The following is a 24,836-nucleotide window of genomic DNA, read 5'->3' as shown; positions in this document are numbered from 1 at the left end:
ACCATGTCCTGCCCTGAAAGACCTTCAGAAACGAGTACTGATACAATCTGGACCACTTCCCGTACTGAGGCGGCATCTCTGTGAATCTGCCTGGGTGGGTCTGCTTCAGTCACAAAGCGCTAACACCTCCACACAGGTGTGCAACTCTGACTTTCTAAACACTGCCTGACGATGCAACTGATGCTGTCTGGTGTAAAGAAGTTTGCTTCTTCCTTTTTTTTTTTTTTTGTCCTGATCATGCTGATTAAACAATTGCATTTTCAGAAACCTATTTTTAATTAAATTTTTACGTGACTCTCCTTAACATTGTTTACAGATAGAAAATGTTTCTCATTTCAGTTAAACTAATAATACCATTGTATACCAACCGCTTTAAACTAGACTATCTGCACAGGTTAAAAATATACAAAGACATCCATTTTAAGAAACACAAATCAAGCAGCACCAATTTTACTTTATAGCATTTATTATAGTAAAAGTTGCTCTTGTAAAACACTAGTGATTTTTGGTCCGTATCTTATTTTCCATTTGACGTTGAAACATTTTACATTATTTACAAAATAAATTGCAATATTTATGATACATAATTTTTTCTTCCTGACCTTTGGAACATTACAGTTTCAAGTAACTAAAAAATAAAAACATGGCGACTAGATGTACTGAAAAGTACATACTGAACATATTTAATCACCACAGTAATTTAAAAGTCCTGATCTTTACTTCTTAAGATTAAAATTCATTAACATGAAGTCATTCAGGAATCTCCGGGATTTCTCTATTATCCACAATGAGAGTATGAATAATCCCTTCTTTCCGCTTCCCACTACTGACAGCCTTTATGTAACAGTCATGGTTCCCAATACTGAAGTGAGTTTCAGTCCCGTCATCTACAAACTCACCCTGGGCAAACAAAAGAAGGAGGAATTAGTGTTCCAGAAACATTTATCTTTGTCTAGAGCATTAACATCACCTAAAAAGGGAGGTATAATGAAGTACATATTAGTTCAATGTTAAACTTTGCAAGATTAAAGTTAGAAGCTTGTATTTAGATGCTTTTATGTCTCTGTTATGAAGGTTTCTTATTTGTACCCCCTACAATCTTTAAGAATCTTAAGTTGCAGAGAAAAAAAAAAGTGTATCTAATGGCTATGTGTCTATAACATATACTATGTAGACAATGTAGACTATTTTCAAAAGTAAAAATAATAAACCTGATAGCAAACATTTATTAGTGATTTATTCTATACAAAGAATGGTTTACATGCATTATTTTATTGCATCCTCACAATAACCTGATTGGAGTACGATTACTATCCACATTTGATATGTGAGGAAACTGAGGCACAGAGTGGTTAAATTACTTGCTGAAGGCCCCAGTCAGTAAGGGATGGAGTGTTCTTAACCACTCTGAAAATCTGATTCCCCAGTGTATAAGGTGGCTTACAATAAATACATAACATAAAAAATAACATAAAACCAAACACTACTGAGTCTAGACTTGCTCTGTCCAGTACAGTAGCCACTGGCCACATGTGGCAACTGAGCATGTAATGAGGTGGGTCTAAAATGAGATACTCTGTTAAGGGTAAAATATACACTGGATTTGGAAGACTTAGTATGAAACAAAGAATGTAAAATAACTCAGTAGAAACTTTTTATATTTATTACATGTTAAATGATATTTTTGATATACTGATTTAAATCAAATTTTTATTAAGATGAACTTCACTGTAAAACTTTTGAAATCTGGCTACTAGAAAAGTTATATATGAAGCTCATATCTGTGGCTCATATTTCTATTGAACAGCACTGATCTAGAGTAAAAAGATAGGGGCCAAGTAGTACAGAGAAGGAAGGAAGAACAGGAGGCTTAGAGGATAAAAATGAATTATGCAAGGAAGCACCATCAGACTCACAACCTGGCTATGAGCTTCCTGGCAGCCAAAACAGACAGAGCAAGGCCCCGTAGCTAACATTATCTAACCAAAGAAAGCACAGGAGGCATCAGAGAGGGAAGATTTTTCTTAGCTCTGGGAAGAGTCTGGCCAACACGGAGGTGTACTGACCACAAGGACTGGGGGTGCTGGTCCTGGAGTCTAGTGTGTTCTTTTTACCCCTTTTCACATTGAGCTTTGAAAAAATCCTTCAGGTCATACTTCTGTAAAAATCAATTTAGAGGGCAGAGGAAGGGTTGAATAATACAATCCTTGTAAGTAGCTTCTTGGTAATATGACAGATACATAGTCTTGGTCACGATGCTTTGAGATGAAAAGGAAATGGAGAAAATAAGCTGTAACTCACAGGCAGCAAGAGCAGGTGTACATAGTGCTGGGGAAGACTGCCCGGATATGGAGCTGCCAAAACTGCCCTGCAAACTAGGTTGTAGTTACAATGAGGAGGCAACTGGGTGAGACAGAGCTATTGTCCAAACACTTGTGGTTTCTTGTCAATTACTGAGAAACAAAGACATTGTGGATGGACATTATTTTCAACTTCCTACTTATTTACAACCACATTTTTAAATCTCTCTTTACATTTGCACTGGAGAATTCCTGGAGGGTGGAAGGAATGTGATCCCAAACTGCAGACTCTCCATCTAGAGAATTCCAGGGTAGGAAAGAAAGAATAGGAAGGACTAGCAGATGTGGCGTCGGGCACACAGTAGGCATGGAAACTTAAGCTGGTCCAAAAGGAGACATAAAATACTGAAGAGCTCTCCAAGCCTCTCTGCATAAAAGTCTCGATGGGTAGGTTTAACCCAGAGGGTGGGTCAAACTCTGGAGGATCAATTTTGAGTGAGCCCTGGTTACACTTCCCTTCAAGAATTAAAACTAGGATTAAGAAAGAGAAAAGCATTAATCTTTGTAACTTTTGATTTCTGGCTTGGGCACTTCCTTAGAAGCAGATTGGCTATAAGACCCAGCTAGTCTGCTGAATAAATTCATCCCAGACCTTCCCTCCAAGCACATCTCCTCACCTTCCCAGACCTACAATAGAGAAGGGAGGTAACAGCAGCAACCACAACTTGCAGCTAGCTAAACTGTGCCAGGGGAAGAGAGCTTCTCCTGATCTCTAGCCCTGGTGTTCATGTCTGAAGCCATGAAAGGGGACACCAGGGCTGGTATACCGCCTGCTTTCCAGCTGACCCCAGAACACATGGGAATTTCCACCCAAAGATTTCAGCTCCTGCTCCCACACTCCCAGCTGTCCAGGACCGCCTCCCCTGCTTCACTTCCTCCCCTGCTGTACATACCACTATTATTTCCTTCCCGCTTGAGATGCACTCCTATATTCATCCCACCACAGCCCTAACAGTGCAAGCAGCAAAAGCCCTACACACTGGGGTTTGGATGGGGATTTCATTGTGCTCGGCTTCAATGGGTGGGGTAGCCTCTTAGCACTGCTACTCTACAAATTCCACTTGTCTTCTGGGGTTCATGACAGTGCCTTTAGACAGCTACCTGCCTTTGTGTCACCTGACATTGTGTGCATCATTCCTTTTTCACAACCTCTGCTTTTAGAAAAGTACTATCTGCTTTGAGTGTATGGTGTAAAGCCTTCCTATTCAAAGTGTGACCTGTGGACCAGCAGCTCTGGCAACACCTGAGGACATGTTAGAATATGCATTTTAACAAGATCCCAACTGATTCTATGCATGTAAGTTTGAGAAGCAATGGTATAAAGCACCCCTTTAACCTGGATAAATACAGGAGGACGCAACCTCTGGGGAGGACTTTTTTTTTTTTTTTTTTTTTACAAACCCTTGTGTCGAGGGCTGACTTTCAATAATAGTTTGCAGCAAGGGAGCTGCTCTGCTAGGTACGAAACCCGGACCCAGAAGCAGATCGTCTACGAACGGTTTAGCACCAGGGTCCCCACGAAACGGGCGTGATGGGCGAGGGGGCGGCCACCTTTCCAGCCGCGCCCGTGACCCAGGACGAAGGGCTCTCCGCACCGGACCCCGGTTCCGAAGCGCGGCAGATTGCGCTGCGCCTCCCCGGGGAGGATTTTGTAAATGCCGGAACTCTTTTCAGGGTAGAGGCTGGTCCAGGAGAGGAAAGGTAGAGTATGAGGTTGGTGCCGGACATAAGTTGTTACCAAACTCTCACTGCCCCAGGCACTGCCCAGGAACGGTCTTCAGATTTTGGAGTCAGGATTACTTCATCTCTTTTTTGTTTTTAACCAACAGGACCTTCGTTACTTATAAAATCTCCATAGTTAGGAAACACGGCAACGTTTCAATGGTCACTCACGCACATGGTGAGAGTAATCAAAAGGTAAACTTACTGCTGTCTCCATTTTTTTACCATTGCACCATACATCCATAGTGTCTTTTTCTGTAAAAGTAACAGATGAAAAAAAAAATTATAATCTGTGATTTAAAGTTAACACTTTATTATTTTAAGAAGAGTTTGTTAAACTGGATTTTGAAAACTCCATTAATTCCATTCATGGCTTTGAAATTCTTCCAAATTTGAAGAAACTGTGTTTATCTTTTGTTCGCAGACAAAATAAAAATGAAAGCAATCTTTTAAGAGAAAATCATGATCCCAATACAAATTAATGAAGACTTGTTAAAGAAAATCTTTAAAGGAGGATGCAGACAAATGAATGCGAAGAGGGACCTTTCCACACAGAATGTCTTTTTTTTCATATCATCTGAAATGTTTTAATAAAATTTTAAGGTCTGGTTGTGAATCAAAGAAGGGTTTACACACTCCCAGGATTACAATGTGTTTCCATTTAGGATACCAATATATTTTAGCAAATTAAAGAGTGCTTTTGGCTTTTTAAAAACCTATGTACTTCAAGTAATGTAATATTTGACCTTATCCCTTTTATATTTTTATTTTTTGGATTATAGCAAGTATTGCTTTTCTTTCTTTTTTTTATTGGAGTATAGTTGATTTACAATGTTGTGTTAGTTTCAGGTGTACAGCACAGTGATTCAGTTACACACACACACACACACACATACTCTTTTTCAGATTCTTTTCCCTTATAAGTTATTACAGAATATCGAGTAGAGTTCCCTGTGCTATACAGTAGGACCTTGTCATTTATCTATTTCATATATAGTAGTGTGTATTTGCTAATCCCAGACTCCTTATTTACCCCTCCCAGAACGTCCTTTAACATCAGTGACTAGATGATTCCTCCTGCCTCTCACTAACCCAACCGGATGATGGCACAAAGAGACCACCAGAAAAGGCTACCTTGCTGTTCATACAGGACAGATAGCAATTTAGCCTTAAATTTCATACTGGATAGCACAATAATCTCTATTCATTTTGTTATGGTTTCACTTTGGGGAAAATTACTGGATCATAAGAAAAAAAATATAGGTATGGTACTTGATGGACTGTTCAGAGTACAGTGCTGACACAATAGAGCAAAATGTTGCCACAATACACTTGGGCATTAGCTAAGCGGCCGCAGCTCACTCCAGGGAGGTGTGTACATGTATGCGCGTGTCACAAACGCATGTGCATTTTGGGGGAGGATCCCTAGAGCCACTTGTGAATGTCAGTGTCCCAGGGAGTGGCAAGAGGGAGGACTGCACTCATTAAGCAGCCAGAAGATGAGCTTCAGGGTTATTACGAAGACTAGAGAGAAGCGGGACCTGTGTGTGCACACGGAGCCCAGGGGTCAAAACCTGCCTGGGCCCCAATGTTCACCGCAGCATTTATAATTTATAATAAATTATAATAAATTATTAGCTATTTATAATAGCCAGGTCATGGAAGCAACCTAAGTGCCCATCAACAGATGAATGGATAAAGAAGATGTGGTACATATATACAATGGAATATTACTCAGCCATAAAAAGGAACGAAATTGGGTCATTTGTAGAGACGTGGATGAACCTAAAGACTGTCATACAGAGTGAAGTAAGTCAGAAAGAGAAAAACAAGTATTGTATATTAACGCATATATGTGGAATCTAGAAAAATGGTACAGATGAACCAGTTTGCAAGGCTGAAATAGAGACACAGATGTAGAGAACACACATATGGACACCAAGGGGAGAAAGGAGGGGTGGTGGTGGGATGAACTGGGAGATTGGGATTGACATATATACACTAATATGTATAAAATAGATAACTAATGAGAACCTGCTGTATAAAAAATAAATAAAATTAAATTTAAAAATTCAATTAAAAAAAAATTACATGCTTTCTTCTGGTAATTGTTTGCATTTAAATTTCAAATCATTAAAAAGTACTATTCACATTTAAAAAAAGAAAAAAAAAAACCTGCCTGGGTGTCAAGGCTGAGATGCCTTGACACTGACAAGCCGTCTACTCCAGGAACACGGTCTCTTCTCCCTGCACCTCGAGATGCGAGCCTCACTTAGAGAGTGCAGAAAGGACTTTGAGCTGGGCTAGAGGGAGAGAGAGAAGGGCAGAGGCGCCCAGGAGGTATGGGAGGGGAAGCCCAATGGCAGCCTGAGTGGGAAGCATCTATGGCCACAGTTGTGGGCAAACCCAGCTCAGCCGCCTGGATCAGAGCATACGGTGCTCAAATAAACCACGACAGTGGTGACAATCGGAATTTTATTTAGTGGGACAACTGAACGTGTACATGTACTCAGATTTTCTATAATAGCAGTTATTAACATGCCTCTGAAGAACACTGCTAATCCAGAAGCCATAAAAGAAAAGGGGTAGGTAAATCTGACTACATGAAAGTAAAAAAGATTTCTTCATGATTAAAAAAATACATGCATACGTATAAGCAAAGTCGTATAATAAATGACAGACTGGGAAAAATACTTGAAGCTCACAATACAAAGAGCTAATTTTAGTAATATAAGGACTCCTAGCAATCAAGGAGAAAAAGACCAACAACCCAAGAGAAAACAAGTCAAAGGACACATACTGGCATTATCAGAAATGAAAGGACCTTAAACACATGAAAAGAGGCTCAACCTCACCCAATTTTGAAAAAGGCAAATAAAAAACATACTGGAATACCATTTTTCACCTAAAAGTAAAGTAGCTGGTAAGCCACTACATTTCTAAACACAACACTGTAAAATTCTGGAAGATAAAGATGAGCCCACAAAAGCTTCCAGAAAGAAGAAACTAATGAGATTCAGACTGGCATAGAACTTCTCATTCAAAACAATGGAGAACAGAAGACACTGGAACAAGGCTTTCAAATTTCTCAGGGGAAAAAAAAAAACACATTTTAAAGCTAGAACTCTATACTAAGCAAAAGTATCAACTTCGTTTAAGGGTCACATAATATTTAGCTCCTAGACACCCTTTATTAGGAAATCACTTAAGGATATTTTCCAGTAAACAAAGGTGAAACTGGCAGTTGTGGGATTCAATAACTGATGGAACTAAAGCCAGGGTTCCATGAAAGCAAGCCCAGGACGGCCACTGGGCAGCAGGCCTGGGAAGCAACTATCTAGTTTTGAACAGGAAGTCAACAGACGCCCAGGAATACTGTCATTAAGAATGAGAAGATTTCGAAGCAATAGATAATACGAGTAAAAAATGCAGACAGACATTAGGAACATTAGCAAAGAAGATATATTTCCATTTCCAACAAGAAAAGAGAAAAGCCACCAGAAGAGCCCAGAAAAACAAAAGACTAAAAAAAAAAAAATTAAGGTCCAATTGTGAAGAAAACAAAAAATGAGGTATAATTTTGAGAAACTGGTAGATTATAGAACAGAAAACCCACTTGACCTTGACACTAAAAACAGCTTCCTTTGAGTGGCACAGGGGGTGTGACAATAATACAGAGAAAGAATGTAACCATGGCCCACTCCAAAAATATTTACAAAATCACAATAATATAAATGTTATTTATTGGTTTTTAATTTTAGAATCAACCTATAGAAAAAATACAGGAGAACACAGTTATGGCTACAGAACAGAATACAAATATTAACTACTCTGATGATGTCAAAGAAAAGGTAGAGAAGACAGAAGTTGAAGGTGGTGAAGGTGGGAGAGGAGCGGCGGGGGAACTATATGTTCACAGCCTCACCTTACTCAACCGGGGATGAAGTAAATTTGAAAGCTGATGATGAAGATGGTGGTAGTGGCAGCAGAGGCATGAGTTTTTTACTGTCTCCAAATTTCCCCTGCTAAAACAGACAGGGCAACAGAACAGAACCAAAGACCCCATGGACAGTATCTACGCCACAAACTCTACAATACCAATAGGTGGGGGAACCACGGGCAACTACGAGACCGTAGCTGTAGTATTGGCAACCACGCAGAAGGAAGCAGAGGGAAGCAGCAGAGCCCCTGGTGGACCTAAGAATCCCCAGACGGCAGTCCCGGTTCTAACTGGAGTGTTCGGAGGGGCGATGTGTGAAGAGCAGCTGAACTAGAAGGGGTTTTACATCCTGACAGTGGATGGGGTGTGGCAGCGGCGGGAGGGGTCTGAAAGGGCTACAGCAGTCTGGGCCCCAGGAACCCTCAAACCAACCCGCCGAAGCTCCCTTCCAGTACAAACCCCACACTGAGAAGAAACCTGTGGGAAGACAATCCAAACTGAGCACCCAGGGACACGAGAGTTAAAGAAAGAGAAAATCTAGAAAAAATGGGGTAAGGAAACAGCAGCCATCTCAGAAAGTGTGCCCCAATGATTTTAACATCATCCAAAAACGACAGAAAAGGGAACTCAAGAACCTGAAGTTTAAAAAGCTACACAAAACCACACTCCCTTCTAAAAATTCAGAAAAACTAAGATCATATAAGAATTATCAAAGAAAGGTATTGAGCTCTAGATCCATACAAAATTGTAAGAAAAAAGAACAGACTACCATCATTACAGAAAATAGAAGCATCAGAAAGACATGCTTACGTGAAAGGTAAAGCTGTAAAATACTATTTCAAAATGAGCTGAAAGAAATTAAGAAAATCATACAAGATATGAAAGAATGACTAAACAATGATTAGAAAAACTCTGAGAAATGAAGTATAGAACTCAGTAAGAATTAGAAATAAAAATAATTTCAGAAATGAGGACTAAACTAAAAGGAACACAAAACAAACATAATAATTCCTTAATAGAAACAGAAAATGAAGAGGAGGAAAATTTTTTAAATCAAAAAGAAATAAAGATGACAGTACAAGTCACAGGCTGGAAGAAAATAACTGCAAAACGTATCCGATAAAGAATGTGTATCTAAATATCTTTGTTACATTTTTAGAATTACTGATTGACAGGAAGTATTTAAATGGCAACCTAGACACAGTCTTTTAAATATAACTGAAGCCAAAATGGTTGAAAAAATTAATCTGCTTTTTCCTCATGATACGTAAAACAAATCTCATAATGCACTAAAGATTATGGTTCCAATTTTTTTAAACTTGTTATCTAAAATATACTAAGAACTCTTAAAACTCAACAGTAAGAAAACAAACCACCCAATTGAAAAATGGGCAAAAGCTCTATAGAAACAGCTCACCAAAGAAGATACACAGATGGCAAATAAGCATATGAAAAGATGCTCAACACCACATATTATTAGGGACTTGCAAATTAAAACTGAGATATCATTACACACTTATTAGAATGACCAAAATCCAAAACACTGGCAACACTGCTGGCAAAGATGTGTAGTAACGGGAACTCTCACTCATTGCTGGGAGGAACACAAAATGGTACAGCCACTTTGGAAGACAATTTGGTGGTTTCCTATCCTCTTCAAGAAAAATTGACCCAATTTCTTTAATAAATAAACCATACAGGAGTTTTTTGGTTTCCTTTTTTTCCAACTATGTGCATTTATTACCTGATAAACATTTTTCATTCTTAAAAAAAAAATTTTAAGGTACTTTCTAGCATTCAACTAGACTATATACTCTTTTTTTTTTTTTTTAAATAAATTTATTTATTTTTGGCTGTGTTGGGTCTTTGTTGCTGCACGCGGGCTTTCTCTAGCTGCGGCGAGCAGGGGCTACTCTTTGTTGTGGTGCGCGGGCTTCTCATTGCGGTGGCTTCTCTTGTTGAGGAGCATGGGCTCTAGGTGCAAGGGCTTCAGTAGTTGTGGCACGTGGGCTCAGTAGTTGTGGCTCACGGGCTCTAGAGCACAGGCTCAGTAGTTGTGGCGCACAGGCTTAGTTGCTCCGCGGCATGTGGGATCTTCCCAGACCAGGGCTCAAACCCGTGTCCCCTGCCTTGGCAGGCAGATTCTTAACCACTGCGCCACCAGGGAAGCCCTAGACTATATACTCTTAAAAGACACAGACAAAGTCTCTTCATTTATGTATCCTCAAGGCCTGGTACACAAACTGCCGTTTAAGAGGTTCTCAATAATAACTAAATAAATGAATCAATGAATTAATGAGATGATCTACATAGTCTTAACTTAGTGATATGAGAAGCAGGAAATACTAAGAGTAACCAGAAGAGTGAAAAGGTAGTAAATATTTGTCTTGCAAGTTTTGTAGGCCCAACAGAAACTGAGAACACAGATGGCAATCTGTAATAGCAGAACTTAGCTTAAAGAGCAATGGCTTACTTTTTATTTTTTAATCTACTTTATCTGGACTGATGATTTTGATCTGCTGCAGTTCTAAACCTATTGCTACCTAGAGAAAAATTCCCTTTTTACTGATGTATCTTTAATTTCCAACTGCCTTTAGACATGCTTTTAAAGAGAAATATCAATTAATAACAAATGTCTACATCAATATTTCTTTTTTTAAACCCAAGTTTATAATCCTCGAATCCATCACTATAAAATCTGGCTCTCATATTCTCCATATAAATCAGTCGATTCAATGAATACTTCATTTCCACAGGACACATGAGAAATACAACTGCACTTAACATTCTGTCCTATTCAAAGCTCCCATAAAAGGTCTGGACAGTTAGAGGAACTAATTAAATGGCCACCATAAAAAGCCAATAAATTCTGCAGAAACGGCTCTCACTTACCCAGCACAACTCTAAAGTCCTCACCATCCAAATGTAATACCCAAGTATTGGTGGTTTTTGATCTGTTCTCCATATACTTCTTGAGACTTTTCCCATTAATTTCCAGAGTATATTCATAAGCAAAACCACTGACAGCATCTATATTTATGGTTGCTTTCATCTTTGCAGCTCCAACACAGAAGGTTTCTTTGCCCACTAATTTGAACATCCATTCTTTTCTTATCTCTTCCTAAGTAATAAAATATAAAAGTTGAAAACACATAAATGGAAGAAAATTTAATATTTTCACGATACAAAGGTTTTAGAAAATAAAGTCATTTTAAGTTTAAATATTAGATGTTATAGTCTATGAATTGCACAACTATTATTAGTTTGCTTTGTATGGCAAAATGATACAGGCCAATATATAAAGATAACCACTGTAAGAGAAAAGCCTTGCATTCACATATGAAGAATCTACATTAGCAAAATCCAGCTTCCCTGTACACAGTATGTACACATATTTTACAAAGTAACATTTTTCCCTACCTTTCCATCTACATATACTACTCGTTTGCCTGATGTGGTCCCATGTTCGAATTCAATCTTATGGACTCCATCACTTAAAGCAACATCCCAAACAGCTACGAGATCTGTCATTTTTTCCAGGCTGTAAGGAGGGCTAAGGGAATAAAATTAAGCAATTATAATAGGCCAAAACAGTAATAGAAAAACCAATTAATCCTTCCAAGGTGAAAATATCAGATTTTAAAAAGCCCTGAAATTATAAAATATTAAAGTGATATTAGCTAAGAAAGCCTACTTACAGCACATGTAACTATCTTCTCCCTCTTATGCATTCTTCTTTTAAGATGAAATTACTATATATGGGTATATAGACAGATAATTCCAAAGTCACCTTAATATAATAGGATTAAGAATCAGTCAGTTTATCCACGACAGTATTCTAAGCTAGGCCACAGAATAATGCTTGGAAAGGTCAGTAAAAAGTTTCTACTTCTCCCTCCCGTCACTTAAAAAGCACAGTATTTAATTTTGGTTTTACTTTTTCAGATCCAATCACTCTAAAGCAAGAATTCTCAAAACATTTTATACTTAAACCAATAACCAGGGATTAATTTTAACAAAAAAGGTTCTAATTTATAATACTAAGACTGAGGAAAAAAGAAGTCATGGAAGAAATGTTCTATAATGGATATAAAAATGTTATGGAAGATAGTAATCTTGTCATTATTACAGGAAATCTTATTAAAAATATAAAAGATTCTGTTTTGTCAAGTTTCTGGCACAATTTAAACACATAGTTTATATTAATATTTTAATATAAAATATATATTATATGTGTGTCCTATGTGAATAACCTGTTATGTATAATGCGTATGTAACATGTAAGTACTATTTTGATACTGATATAGATCTTTAGCTTTGAGAGAAGTAACATTTATTACAGCAATAATGATCATAGCTAGCAGTTATTTAGTACTTACTGTGTGTCAATCACTGTGCTAAGAGCTTTATATATATTAACTCAAAGAGTCCTCACCATGAGGTGGGTACTATCATTATCTCTATTTATAGATGAGGAAACTGAGGCTCAGAGAGGCTAAGGGCTTGTTTAAGGTCACAATGACAGTAAGTGGCAGATGGGATGTAAACTTAGTAGGACTCTGGCTCCAGAGTCTGTTCTCTTAACTACATCCTGCTCTTCATTCACTCTAATCTCCTTTGTAGGCTCTAAATCAGAGACAGTAAATGGATTTTATATCATTTTGAAGTGACTGCCAAGAATTTTGTGCTGAGACGGATTTGGAGACCTTACATCCAGGTCCTATGGAAAAGGATGCCACATTAGTGCTGGCCACCTCTATGCCAGGTGTTTACCGCCCTTTCTCGAAATCACAGAAAAGCAAAACTATGTGTTCTGCAATATTACAAAATGTGTCCTTTAAAAAGTAGCCTGGATAAATAACTCTCCTGAATGATTAAAACCATCTTGAAAGTTTCATAAGCTAGTTTTATTGCAATGCAAGACATTTACCTTTCGTCATCTTCAAAGATAGGACTGTCATCTCCAGATGCCATGGTTGGCAAAACAGTCTTTAATCCAATTAGCAGCCAGGAAAGAGAAAAGGAGAATTGCAGCAAAGAAAGACTGAGAGCAACAAAGATGACATTTGCAAAGAGTTTTTCTAACTCTGCAATCCATTTCTTAAATTGCATGCAGTTTCTGATGAAACAGCATTTACATACAATAGAATTGCAATATCTAATTTTCAGGGAAAGAAGTTAAATCACGCAAATTAGCCAATCATATTTTTACCTGTTATGGATTTATAATTTCCTAAAACCAGAGAATAAACTCTAGTTTATGCCACTGAACTAGGGAAGCCAGGGAAGCCCCCTGAACTGTATATTTTAAAACGGCAAATTTTATGTCATATATATTTTATCACAACTTAAAAAATTAATACTGTAATATACAAAAAAACCTATTGAATTATATACCCTTTAAATGGGTGAAACGTATGGTATATGTGTTAAGCTTGCAAGAAGCATCCAAGGATATGCCAGTTTGCTTTCTAAGAGCAAACTTAATTTGCCCACTTACTCAAGCCCACTTAATTTACTAGTGCCAATAATGAATCCATAAAAGTTACGTAGTTTGCTCAGGTCACTAGAAGAGCCCAAGCCAAAACTAATGTCCAGAACTCCTGTGTAATTAACTAAACAGTATCTGGGCTGTAATGCTAAAATCAGAAGCACACATAATACTCACACGCATAGGAAACCCCCCACATTTGAAGATTTGGGATTAACAGTTGTACCCCTGCCAAACCTACTGAAAAATAATTTCAGCTATTTTTTTGCTCCCAAGATCTACTCTAGTCTAGCCTTTTCTGTATAGATGTCCAAGGGTGCTCACTCCTTGTAAAAAACGGGAGATTGACAATCTTTTTGGTCTGGAAACAGCCAGAAGCCACAAATTGTTTTTAAAAAGATATTAAGGGCTTCCCTGGTGGCGCAGTGGTTAAGAATCCGCCTGCCAATGCAGGGGACACAGGTTCGAGCCCTGGTCTGGGAAGATCCCACATGCCGCGGAGCAACTAAGCCCGTACGCCACAACTACTGAGCCTGCGCTCTAGAGCCCGTGAGCCACAACTACTGAGCCCAAGTGCTGCAACTACTGAAGCCCGTGCGCCTAGAGCCCGTGCTCCGCAACAAGAGAAGCCACCGCAATGAGAAGCCCGCTCACCGCAACGAAGAGTAGCCCCTGCTCCCCGCATCTAGAGAAAGCCCGCGCGCAGCAACGAAGATCCAACACAGCCAAAAATAAATAAATAATTAATTTAAAAAATTTAAAGATATTAAAGAAGACCTTAGCACCCATAAAAGTGATCCAACAGGCAAAGAAAAAAGCTAAGCATCTTGGAATGAAAGCTAAAGATTCAAAACATATTGTACCTAAAATAAATCCCTCTTTTTTTTAGCACCTTATATATTTGTGGATTTTTCTAGTCTGAAAAGTATTTCTTAGGGGGACTTCCCTGGTGGTCCAGTGGTTAAGGCTTTGCCTTCCAATGCAGGGGGTACGGGATCCATCCTTGGTCAGGGAGCTAAGATCCCGCGTGCCTCGTGGCCGAAAAACCAAAACATGAAACAGAAGCAATACTGTAACAAGTTCAATAAAGACTTCAAAAATGGTCCACATCAAAAAAAATCTTTAAATGAAAATTTCTTAGGATATCTCCTATGAAAGTGGAGGGTATCCTGCAACTATCAAAGCAAAGAGAATACATAGTAATAGAGTAAGCCAACAGCATAATATAAACTTAAATCAGCATCCTTTGTAAATCAGAGTAGACTTTGGGATATCATTCAAAATTTGCTCTACAACTTTTAGAGACTCTAGAAAGTTCAGTAATTCAGCAAACTTGAAAGAACTGCCCAATTTTCCATTATAAGGAACTTCAAATATTATCACACTAAGATAAGGCATGGTACCATATTAATTATAATTATATTTTATATAAAGTATAAAAGACAACACAGCAAATTAGAAAGGTTAGAAATCAAGATCACAGAAAAAAATTTTTTCCCTCAACTATCAACATTCATTTATACATTCAACATTTATTTACAGAGTATCAGTTTAAGGTGTTGAAGAAGTTTTGGAAATAGTGGTGACGGTTGCACGACATCATGAATGTACTTTATGCCACAGAACTGTACATTTTAAAACAGCAAATTTTATGTCATATATATTTTACCACAACTTAAAAAATTAATACTGTAATATACAAAAAACCCGTTGAATTATACCCTTTAAATGGGTGAAGTGTATGCTATATGAATTATATCTCAACAAAACTGTTTTAAAAAAAAACCCCAGGTGCCCTGCCAGTAGTGTTTCTTGGAATATGATTACACCTATAACCAAGAGATGATCACAGCTGTCCATGTCCCCGATTTCTACCTTACTCATATGAATAATGAGAAATATCTGTCTCACACACATCTCTAAGCTACAAATTGGACTTAATAAACACATGTCATATTCTAAATTCATCCACCATACATACATTTAATTATCACGACCATGTGACCAAACTGGAAAATGATCATTACAAAGAAAAATCCCCTGTATTTCAGCACAAAGTTTTAAGAATGTAAATAAAAAGGATGGAAAAACAAATTCCATTTATTTTCACTGATAAGGACAATGTCACTCACTCACTTGAAACTTTACATGTCTTCAAAGGAAGCTTTCTGAGTATCTGGTGATATACCCATCAGCATAATCCTTTAAAATCCCTTCCCTAGCAACCCAGCATCCATGTATCAGAGAGTATGACTTAAATATAAAACAGTTTCCACTGTTCATTTAACCCCAGCTTGAATTTTGCTTTAACTTAGGTTTAGTCGTATTGGAGACTGTAATGGTTTATCCAAGCTAAACCTAAGTCAGTTTTAAAAATTACTAAGGTACTCACAGTTCCTTTTCAGCAAAGCTCTAGGTAAGGCCAGCTACAAGGCAGGTCAAACTTAAAGAGGTGTTGACACCGTCCGCCCGATCCCTTGTGAAGCACTGGGATCTCCAGCAAAGTCTGTCAGAAAGCTCCCTAAGCCAGGTGTTCCCAAATGCGAGGCACAAAAACGTAAATAACTTTTCCGAGGTGCATTTTTGCAACGTATACCACAAGCCTTACGAGGGATTCTCTCTAAACAAACAATCGTGCTCAAAAAACCAGACGGAACAGTGCTCAACGAATTGCTTTTTGTAATAGCTAAGAACTCAAAACCACCTGTACGTTCACCATCAGAGAGATAATCCATTAAGTAAATCACAGTCCTGTCACTCAGCGAGCGTCAAGCCCCGGCCTGGCGCGGTCAACCCGGCCCCAACACAGCCTAGCGCGGCCAATGAAAAGGATGGAGAAAAACATCGAAAGCCGCGCGCAGACGCGTAGGATGTATTAGCAAGACAAAGAAGCCGAGCTGCGGCACTTTATGATCCAGGTTCTGCAAAAATACAGCCCGCTCATGCTTGCAGGGAAAAGGGGACTGGAAGGAAATACACCTTAATGTTAACCCGAGTGTCTCCCGGGAGCGGGGGTTCGGCTCCTGCGCTTCCTTGCTCGTGCTTTTCTGCTCCACTTTTCCGACGGCGACAAGTATGAATTTATACTCGGGGAGAGGCCGGAGCCGCGGGTCACGGGGCCTGGTCGGGTAGGGGCGCCCCGCCGCCCGCCCCGGTCCCTGCCCCGGCCGCGGCCCGGCCGCCGGGAGACACCAGGAGCCCCCTCCCCGCCCCCCGTGCGGGCCCGGGCCTCACCGCAGGGTCGCCAGGCCGCGGAGACACCGCCCACCGCTCGGCGCGCCCACCGCCGCCGCAGCCGCCGCCGCCGCTGCCGCCCGGAGATGGCGGCCGCCAGCGCCGCGGCGGGGTCGCCTGGGGCTGCGGGCAGGGGCTTCCGGGCCGGCCGGGCCGCCCCACCTGGAGCGCGGGGCTCACCTGGGCGCTGTGGGCCGCGGTGGGGCTCTGGGCCCAGCGACCGGTGGGTTCCGCCGACTCGGCCACTTAGGCCGCGTGGCCTCGTCCCTTCGCCGAGAACCAGACGCAGCCTCCGCGGAAGCGAGAGCTCGGCAGGCGCGAGTCCCGAGCGCGCCGACTCTCTGTCGCGCTTCAGGTCCCCGGGGGGTGCCCCGCGGAGGCCGCCGTCCGCCTCCCCGCGCGGCGACCCAACCCCGCCCGCCGCTCCAGCCGCCGGCTTTGCGTTCTCGCCCCCTCCCTAGACGCCTCGGTAAGAACCAGCGGATAGCCGGCGCTGGTCGGACGCTGGGGAAAACCAGGTGGGCCAAACCCTACCTGCTCTGTAGCCGCGGGGCAGGTAAATCCGATCGTGGCATTCGCTCTTTGAAACCCTGTAAGGCCTCTGGCTATTTCTTTAAAGATCAAAACTCCTTAGGGTTGGCGCGAGGCCCTGTGTTTGATGTTGCCCCTGCCTCCTCTGGCTTCATTTACATCATCAAATGTTGCAAGGTCCTTCTCACCCAGGGCCTCTGCAGGTGCTCTTCCCTCGGCCTGGACGCTCCTCCCTGCCTCTTCCCTTAGTTAACCTCCATTTTGCTGTTGAGAGTGTTCTTCAAATATCATTTCTTAAGGAAAACTACGCTGGCCCCTAAGGCTTGCAACACCTGGAATTCTCCTCAGCTCCATTCAGGGTGTGCAAGTATTCTTTGTAATCTTTGCTGAATGTGCAGTGTAATTGTACACCGAGGTCCGAGAAGGCGGGGACCGTGGCTGTCGGTTCTCACTCTAGCATCTCCCACGTCTGCACAGTGCAAGGCTCTGATAAATGTTTGTTGAATGAATGAATGAAGAACAGGCCTGAGTAATGTTTTAGGTGGCCTCGATTTTTTTCACTTTAAGGAAGAGACAGCATCACTGCAGGGAGGGAGGACGGTGGGTGAGTGGGCCATCTGAGAAGAGCAGTGAGTGGTCCCTGTGGAGAGTGGGCCCCAGCAACAAAATGGAGACATGTGAAGGGATTCTCCGGGGGTCCTGGGGCTCTGAAGATTTGGAGGTACAGGGACATCTAGGCCCCATAGTGTAATTTCTTCCTGCAGCTTGATGTTAACGTTAAAAAGGATTCTTTCACCTCTGGGATTGGTAGTGAGGATGCCGAGCAAGTGTGTGAGAGAAGGGGAGTTAAGAAACAATAAAGAACAATCTATTGATTAGGTCAACCTGTCTGCAAAGTAGTAGACTGAATCTCAGAGAGCACTGATTTCTTGTTTGCCACCCTGTATTGAAAGCTCCCTGAAGACAAAGACTTTTCATATTTGTATTTTTTTCTGCACTAGTGTCCTGAAAAGAGAGTTTTCAATAAATGATTGTTAAAAGAATGAATTAGGGGACAAAGGTAAAAGGCCTCAGAGTGGTGATTTCCAGAGATGAGACAAGGCTAGCTGAAGATACCTCCCTAATTCCTTTCTCCCAATCCTTAGTTCTTCTGAGAAACAGCTGTGAGTTGTTGGGCTAGGACCAGGAAACCCTGGTTGGGCAGCAGCTCAAAAATGTTGTTTAATGAAGAGTCATATTTTCTTATAAAACTTTGGGAATCAGAATATCTTTTACAGGACCAATGATGTGTAATTTATCGAATGCTTGCTTTGTGTATCATTGCCTGTAGTTCTCACAACAGTCCAGTGATTATACTTAGACCCATTTTGCAGAGACCCAAAGCCCTTCAGAAGTTGTAGAGACAGGCCTGTGGGATTTGAAAAGTTCATATTAACAAGGCCTGTTATTAGAAAAGTATTAATCGTGCATGAACAGAAATATAGGTCCTGTCTTAGAGGCCTGGGGAACCCCTCTGCCCAGGGGCCCCAGAACGTAGTGGGGGTCAGCCCACTCATGAAGTGTACCCAAGTCTGTCCCCAGAATAGGCGAGGCAGTCTGATTTCTCCGCTGGCTTCTTCTGTGCCACTGTTTCCTCCTTGGGTATAGGTTCTGGGATACCTGGAATTAAGGAACATACCAGTTTGGGCTGTATTTTCTACCTACTCATTCCCTGGGCCCAGGACACTGGAGATAGGAATAGTCGCTTGGTATCAAACAGGATTGTCCTGGAAAGAAAGTCTGAACAAAATGCTGTGAAAGGTATTGAACTGAGTGTGAAACGTACTTATGTGGCTGATCCTGCTTTTGACTTTATTTCCACTCTCAGAGTGTCTTCTCGTTTCCCAAGAAGTACCTAAATGTTGCTTTAACCTCTTAAGCTGCCTCTCACCAACCTGCCCATGGACGTCAGTGATTTATCTTAAGAGAGCAGCTAAAACTGCCTTCATTCACAATAGTCCATGTTTTCATCGGGCCTCCATTGGAAAAGGAAATTGTTAATGGATTGACTGATTTTCTGAACTTACTACTTAAACAGCGTGAATGGACATCAAAATAAAAGGGAAAAGTTGCATAATCTGATACCTACAGGTTTAAAACTTTCCATGTGCCCTTCCAGTGTTGGTCCAGCGTGACTGTTGGCTGTGTGTTAAAGGAAGAGGCACCAGTGCTTTTCAAACGAGCCCAGGGCCCAGGACTCTGGCCTCAGAGGATTGTATGTCAGCACCAGTGCCAGTAACCACAGCCTCCTGTTGCCAGCCAGGCTGCCGCTGCTGCTTGGGTCTCTCTCCTTCGGCCCACGGAGGCTCTGGCTCCATCTACACAAAACACAGAAAGTGGAGAAGCAGCGAACCAAGGTGATTTTGTAGAACTTCAACCCAGAAAAGTTTGACAATTTCAGGAGAAAATAGGTTTTGGTCTGAGTCATCTGGAGAGTGGGGTTTGTAGATACCCCCTTAATTAGAGCAAAGAGCCAAAGGAAGGCACTTTTTAAGTGCCTAAGGAGCATTCCAAGGCACATGTTCCAATTGGTTAAGACTAAAAATCTGTATCTAGTTCATTTTGAGAAATTTTAAAAATATGGAAAAGTACAGAGAAAAATACGCATATTCCCACCACCCAGAATTGACCATCATTAAATGTTGGCTCAATAAAAAAATCCCAGTAGAAGATAAAGCCATATCTGACTTTCATCCCCAGCACCATTACTTTCTTCTCCTCCCCAAAGGCCAGCATTCTCATGAATTCGGTGTGTTTGCTTCCAAGTCCACGTTCTATAGTTATATAGAAATTATATACACGAGTACATGTTTTAGGGCATGATATAGTTCTGCTTTTAAAAATTATTTACATGGTACCATAAGTGGCAACTGGGAATTTCTGTGAGAGCAGGATGGGATTATAGGAAGCCACCCTTTGGAATTCCTGTTGTTGCCAGAGCTGCTCCTGGTCTCTGCTCACGACCCTTCAACCCCGACACCTTTAGCACGAGTTAACCTAAATCTTTAAGTTAAAGGGTCCAGAGATAAGAAAGGAATCTATAAACAAAAAAAAAACAGATGGAACCAGCTGGGACCAAGATGGTGATGAATCTGACCTACAACAGACCCTGAGTCTCATTATACGTTGATTTAACTACCTTAGCATATTAAATGACACACCCTACCAGCCACCATGACTGAACATTATAGAACAAAAAGGATAAAAATGGGGTGGCACGCCACTCCCTTGGAAAAAGCCCTGCCCCTTCCCTGGTAGAGTAATGCACATGCCTCCCTATCATTAGCCTCACTCCTCCTCCCTTTGTCTTTACAGTACTCTTTAACATTAAGTCCCTCTTGCCAGGTGGGTGAGAAGATGATCTGTGAACTTAGTTCCCCCCTTCTCTATTCTTTGGCCACTGAATAAAGCCTGTGCTGTGTTCATCTCAGCTTTGGTTTCATTATTCACTCAAACCCAAACGGAAAAAGAACCCTCCCTGACAAAGCAGAGAGCCTTGGCCGGACTATGGCCTGAGTAGGGTCCATACAACTTAATTCAGTAACAGTATCACCATCATCATTACATTTATTCACTATTTATTGACAGTCTGTTATATGGCAGGCAGCGTGTAAGGGGATATGACAACGAGAAGCACTGATGGCTTTTCCCCACTCTTGAAGTTTACATTCTAGTGGAGAAGACAGTCACAAAAATTAGCAAACGGACTGAGGTAGGTTGCCTCCACGATGGCTCCCGGAGCTCCCTACTTCCTAGTATCCACATCCTTGTATAGCCCTTGTCCAAGTGTTAGCAAGGTTGGTTTGTGCGATCAGTAGCATACAGCAGAAGTGATGCTATATCACATCCAAATCAGGTTATAAAAAAGACTTCAGCTTCTGTCTTAGGTGCTCACACATCCTCTTCATCACTTCCTCTGTGGGAAGCTGCTATGTATGTGGACACTCAGGCAGCCTGTGGAGAGGTTCACTTGACAAGGAATGAACTGAGGCTAGCCAGCAACCACATGAGTGAGCTTGGAAATGGATCCTTCAGTCCACTTGAACCTTGCGATGACTCTAGCCCCGGCCAACCCGTTGAGTGCACCATCACGAAGGAGTCTGTCCAGACCATACAGTTAGCCTACTCCTGTATTCCTGACCCACAGAAACTTCCAGATAATAAGTGTTTGGCTTAAGCTGCTATGAGTAGGGGTAATTTGTTATGCATCAATAGGTAACTAATACAGAGACAGATGAAATAATTGCAAGTTGGAATAAGTGCCTGCACCAATCCTACGGTAGAGCAGATGCCCGTTGGGAGAAGTGGTATGATCGAGTGGTTAATGAAGTGGTTCATGGAGTCTGAATGCTGGTTTCAGATCCTGGATCCTGGCTCAGCCACATACTAGCAGTGTGACCTTAGCAAGTCATTTCTCTAAACTTCTATTTTCTAATTTGATCATTTGTAAAACAAAGATAATAACGGTACTTACATTAAAGTTGTGAAGCATCAACAAGTTAGAAAATGAAAGTGCTTAGCCCAGAGCCTGACACATTTTAAGGGCTCAATTCATTTAACTATTGTTATGCTGTATGGATTCTTAAGCATTTGTTATTAATATATTTGCCTGAGCTGTTTGCTTATTGTCTTTCATACTGGAAAATGGCTACTGAAGGTGAATGCTGCCGTATAAATCTGACTCAGATGTAACAATATAATTCAGCACTGTATTGAGCACCTACTGTGTGCCAGGGACTAAGCTAGGTGCTGGAAAAAGATTAGGTATGATCCATGTCCCCATGGATCATTCCTCCCCAGGGGAGGTAGAGCAAATGTATTGGTGTAATAAAGGATTCTAAGTCTAAAAGACTTGTGAGTTGAAGAATCTGCAAGAATTCCTCACCAAATGCCATTCATATTTGGTATACTTTTTATTGTGGGGAGACACCTGATAGTTCTCTACTCAGGAGAAAATTTGAGAATCAGTTTAGAAATTTAGAAAATAGATCTGTTTTAATTGCTAATGTAGGCTATAAATTACACTGCGGGGGACTTCCCTGATGGTCCAGTGGCTAAGACTCTGCCCTCCCAATCAGGGAGCCCGGGTTTGATCCCTGGTCAGGGAACTAGATCCCACATGCCTCAACTAAGAGTTCGCAAGCCACAACTAAAATATCCCGCATGCTGCAACAAAGATCATGCACACGGCAACAAAGATCCCACGTGTTGCAACTAAGACCCAATGCAGCCATGTTAAATACATACATACATACATACATACATAAAACCTTAAAAAAATTATACTGGGAAGTCAGCACAGAGGAAAGCAGTACGACGAAATGAAGACAGGCTTTGGATCTCAGCTTAAATGTCACTTCCTCAGGTAGGTCTCCTGTATGTAACCCTATTCTCTTCCTTCATAGCAATTATTATAATTATATGCTTATTTGTATTTGTTCCATATTGCTCTTCCCAACTATACTGTAAGCTCCATAAGGGCAGGAACCACATCTAGTTTACTCACCACCGTAGAAAGTATCTAGTTCAATCCGTGGTACGTAACAGGTGCTTAATAAGTTTTTGTAAATGAACGAATGTTAAATGAGTGTTAGAACCATTAGAATCCTGGTGGGTAGATGAGGTCCATAGAAGACTCTTGAGACCAGTGCAGCAGGATGCTGACCTAAAGACTGAACTTGTGTGCAGGGCCCTTTCCTTTTCTAGCAGAGAGGTGCTAGAAAAGCCTTAGGGGTTCAGAAGAAGGAATTCCTTTGGAGGACAGTGCTCTAGAGCTTCCTCCCCTCCACTTGCTACATACAAAATCCAGGAGTGATGGGAGAGAGGTTCTATTGTTAGGAATTAGAGAATAAACAGCCTTTTTTGCTTTGAAGATTGTGAGGGATACTGGTGATCATCCATCTAGCGTCCATTTTCCTCTTGATCCTTACAGAACTCCAATTTTACCCAAGTAGCCATGCTTCCTTCTTGTAATCCATGTGACTCAAGGAGCACCCACCCCAGAGGGTAAACTTTTCCTTGGTAACTTGATAAACTTGATATCCTGTACTTTCCAATAACTTATCCTTGGTAACTTGTTGAACCACTGCATCAACCAAGTCCAAAGTCTATCTTGCCCCTGGACTTCCTGTTATGTGAGATAATCAATTTCCTTATTGCTTAAGAAGACAGTTTGAGTCAGATTTTCTATTCTATTTGCAGGCCAAATAATCCTAATTGACCAATGATGTTTGGCCTCCTAGCTATATTTAGGGCAGCTACACTCAGAAAAGTGGGTAAGTCACCCTATTACCCTGGAAGAGTCAAGCAGTGAGACTCTTTGTGTTCCAAGTGTTGAAAATGAAAATCTGCCAACCAGACTAGTGTGAATAGCTAAGTATGGAAAGGGCACGGGGTGGCGGTGGGGTGAGGACATGTTTGCATGGGGCAGACAGACACAGAGATCAAACTCACAGTGGCTCCAGCTGCCTGGAAGAAGGCTGAGTATGGGCCTGAAAGTTGAACCCTAAAAGCTGTGACCCTGAGACCTCCTTGTGAGAGACACCATGCCCTCCGTGGAAGATCCCTGTTGGCCATTGTGGGACCTGCTGGCTACAGACTTGCATCCTTTGACCAATTGGAAAGTACAGGTTGTCAACAGTGACATCGTGTGGCTATAAGATGCAATGACAGAGGCCACCAGGCCTTCCCTTCGGGTGTGTCACAGCTGGATTTTCCTTTGGGAATTTTTGGATCGCTTAACCTGCTGTGAGTTTTTGAAAAAGGTGGGCAGGGGCCCTATTTGTAGATTCTGAATTTATTAAAGTGCTACAGAGGGGATTGAGATGATTTCCTTTTGTGGAGAAAAAGAACACTGATCATATTTGTACACTGTGGAGCCCCCCCCCCCTTTTTTTTTTTTTTTTAGTTTTTACTTATATATCAGGATGCAAGAAAGTTAGGCTTGAAAAAACCCAGACAAAAGCCTTTCCATTTTATACTCCTTTTGAAAACTCATCTATGTTTCCCCATCACCTCCAGGACAAAGTCCCAGCTCCTTAGCACGCCTGCTAAAGGCCTTCCTCCTCTGATTCTCCAATGATGCAACATACGCCTCAGCTTCTTCAGGAAGCCCATTGTATTGGCCAGTGCTTTGGGAGTTAGGTTTTTGGGGAGGGCAGATATGAGCTGTACCAAAGGAGTCCAGGTTTAATTAGAGAGAGAGAAAAAAAGTAAGGTTTACTGAGCACTTGTGAACTAGGCATTATAATAACATGCTTTGGAGTTATTATCTTAATTTGCACATGAAGTTTTCTCTAAATACTGATAGGGACAGAGTAAACGGCCAAAGTAGGTGATTAAATAGTTAATTCCACTAGGGGATTGTAAGGAAAAAGTATGGGAGACCCCTGTAAGTTAATGATCACTCAAGAAAGCAGGCTTGGGACTTCCCCGGTGGCACAGTGGTTAGGAGTCCGCCTGCCAACGCAGGGGACACGGGTTCGAGCCCTGGTCCAGGAAGATCCCACATGCCGCGGAG

General features: G+C 41.2%; 1 protein-coding gene across 5 annotated transcripts; it reads right to left on the bottom strand.

Moving 5' to 3' along the window:
- Positions 1–503: 503 nt before the first annotated feature.
- FAIM (Fas apoptotic inhibitory molecule) lies at positions 504–17,435 on the bottom strand. 5 transcript variants are annotated; one of them, XM_068545988.1, is made up of 5 exons: positions 17,282–17,435; positions 11,443–11,575; positions 10,915–11,143; positions 4,288–4,337; positions 504–900 (listed from the first exon to the last, which is right to left on the bottom strand). In XM_068545988.1, the coding sequence occupies exons 1-5, from the start codon at positions 17,320–17,322 to the stop codon at positions 751–753; spliced, it is 603 nt and encodes a 200-aa protein (XP_068402089.1). In that variant the 5' UTR covers positions 17,323–17,435; the 3' UTR covers positions 504–750. The 5 variants fall into 5 exon arrangements, with proteins under 5 accessions (XP_068402089.1, XP_068402092.1, XP_068402090.1 ...); XM_068545991.1 differs by lacking the exon at positions 17,282–17,435 and adding an exon at positions 16,928–17,137; XM_068545989.1 differs by lacking the exon at positions 17,282–17,435 and adding an exon at positions 16,748–16,821.
- Positions 17,436–24,836: the final 7,401 nt, after the last annotated feature.

The sequence above is a fragment of the Eschrichtius robustus genome, chromosome 6, assembly GCF_028021215.1.
Source record: "Eschrichtius robustus isolate mEscRob2 chromosome 6, mEscRob2.pri, whole genome shotgun sequence".
NCBI lineage: Eukaryota > Metazoa > Chordata > Mammalia > Artiodactyla > Eschrichtiidae > Eschrichtius > Eschrichtius robustus.
Note: the sequence above shows the minus strand (reverse complement) of the source record. Positions and strands in the feature narration are given on the sequence as shown.